General features: G+C 44.7%; 1 protein-coding gene across 1 annotated transcript in view; it reads right to left on the minus strand.

Moving 5' to 3' along the window:
- Window positions 1-11: 11 nt before the first annotated feature.
- Window positions 12-2192, minus strand: part of LOC103522182 (adenylate kinase 7-like) — a gene marked incomplete at both ends in the record, with an annotated part of 3316 nt that continues 1135 nt past the window's right edge. The window contains 3 exons of the mRNA XM_008487284.1: window positions 12-162; window positions 654-874; window positions 1829-1987. Of these exons, the coding sequence (XP_008485506.1) occupies window positions 12-162; window positions 654-874; window positions 1829-1987 (531 nt within the window). The remainder of the gene's footprint in view (window positions 163-653; window positions 875-1828; window positions 1988-2192) is intronic.

Genomic DNA, 2192 nt, shown 5'->3' on the forward strand with positions numbered 1-2192 from the left:
TTTCAGCTGGCGGGCGTCCGCTTCGCTCATCGCCCCGTGGGTTTCGCGTGACGGGTCGGAGGTCTCTTCGGCGGGTTCGGACGTGTCTAAGCCGAGGATCGGGATCCAGAATTTGGCGTCCCGCGCCGGTCCGATGTCGAAGCGAAGACGGTGGAAGTTGATCTGCGTGGGGAGTGATTACTACGGAATTAGAAGAAGAAAAAGGAGAAGGAGTAGAAGAAGAGAAGGAAGAAATAGGAGGAGGAGGAGAAGAAAGAACCGATAGGAGAAGAATGAGGAGGATGAAAGGAAGAAGGAGGGGAAGAAGAAGAAGGAGAAGAGAGAAAAATATGTGCTTGGAACATAAATATACTAAGTTAGAACTGATCCACTGTTGGGAACTGGCTTCAAAAGAGGGGACATTGTTTCAGATTTCACATGAAAAATACGCGTAATGGTACCTATATCCAAACATAGTCATCCGCGTCGATTGATCGTCGACCGACGAGGTGAGTGAATCTATATTGTCGAAGTAGTGTACGGTTTCAGTCGACGTCAATCGACTATGTGTGGACACAGCTTAAAGTATATTCTATTCAACCTTAAAGCAACGTCGGGGTGCTGTACACTGAAATATGATTATAGGAATATCATTGACAAAAGTAAGTTCCTACCTCCTGATTGGCATCCAGAATGAATATCCGCACCGGGAATTCCGCGCTCTCGAAGTAGCTCGTCAGTGTGGACGCGGCGTCTTTGTTTCTATTCCGATAGGCGAATATCCGATCTACCAGGATGGTCTCATCGACTGGATGAGTCTTGAGATAATCCTCAGGAAGGTCGTAGATTCGCCGCAGGCACAACTCTTCTTGCACATCGAGACGGATAAAGATATCTGAAAAGAAATAAAGATATCTGAAAAGAAGCTTTGTGGCTACACTCTGTCTTGTAGAACTTCGCGTTATTTTACTTTGTCGGAAAATTTTAGCTTTCATACTGTCCTGATAATAACCGCTCCTTGATTCTTATAGTTTTCCTATAGTCCTATACTTATATCTCGTATTTTCATTTCGTTACAGCTTTATTAAGGTATGTCCACAGTGGAGTCCACACGTCGATCGACGTCAACACACATCGATCGATGAGTAGACGGCCGTCGCGTCGACTGTGTTTGGACGCACCTTTCTATGTATTAAGCCGGCAACACTCCGACTGTAGATGTGGGACTGATCTAGCTCCCAATTTCCATGTGGGACTGATCTAGCTCCCAATTTCTATGTGGGACTGATCTAGCTCCCAATTTCTATGTGGGACTGATCTAGCTCCCAATTTCTATGTGGGACTGATCTAGCTCCCAATTTCTATGTGGGACTGATCTAGCTCCCAATTTCTATGTGGGACTGATCTAGCTCCCAATTTCTATGTGGGACTGATCTAGCTCCCAATTTCTATGTGGGACTGATCTAGCTCCCAATTTCTATGTGGGACTGATCTAGCTCCCAATTTCTATGTGGGACTGATCTAGCTCCCAATTTCTATGTGGGACTGATCTAGCTCCCAATTTCTATATCTCTCAGAGGACCTGATTGAAGTCGGAAGCTTTTTCCTCCGTACACGTTCCGGTGGTCTGACAGATCTAGATCCGTCAAAACTGGGCCTGTCAGACCGTCAGACGGTGTAAGTGTGAGTGCCCCCCATTAAGGCATGGAAATGCAAACTAACCTAATTTTTTTCACTCAGACATATCAGAGCTTTTGAGAAGAGATACCCTAGGGCCAGCCTGATCAGGGCCGCTTGCTTGGTCTACCTGATAGCGAGTCAAGCGAGTGGCTGGTCTATTAAAACTTACTTGGAGCCATGGTCTCATTATTTTCAAACGCTTCCTTGACCAGCTCACACGTCTCTGGCCATCCATCCAACACATATCCTATATTGATGATCTTCTTGAACGTGAACAGTTCGGCCAGGATCCCCAGCATCACTTTTTCGTCCGATATCTGCCCATTGCCTTAAAAATAAAGGAAGGACGGACTGGATGTAATTTAAAAAGGAATTTTAATTGTGTTAAGAAAGAACAGAAAATCTAATACTTCTTCTTCTTCATGACCATACAGGACACCAGTGTCAAAGGAATTTTAATTGTGTTAAGCATAAATGCTCGACACAAATGTCGTTCCCTGCTTAATGTACTACGCTAAATTGTTTTTTTTTTT

The sequence above is a fragment of the Diaphorina citri genome, unplaced genomic scaffold (assembly GCF_000475195.1).
Source record: "Diaphorina citri unplaced genomic scaffold, Diaci psyllid genome assembly version 1.1 scaffold7249, whole genome shotgun sequence".
Classification (NCBI taxonomy): Eukaryota; Metazoa; Arthropoda; class Insecta; order Hemiptera; family Psyllidae; genus Diaphorina; species Diaphorina citri.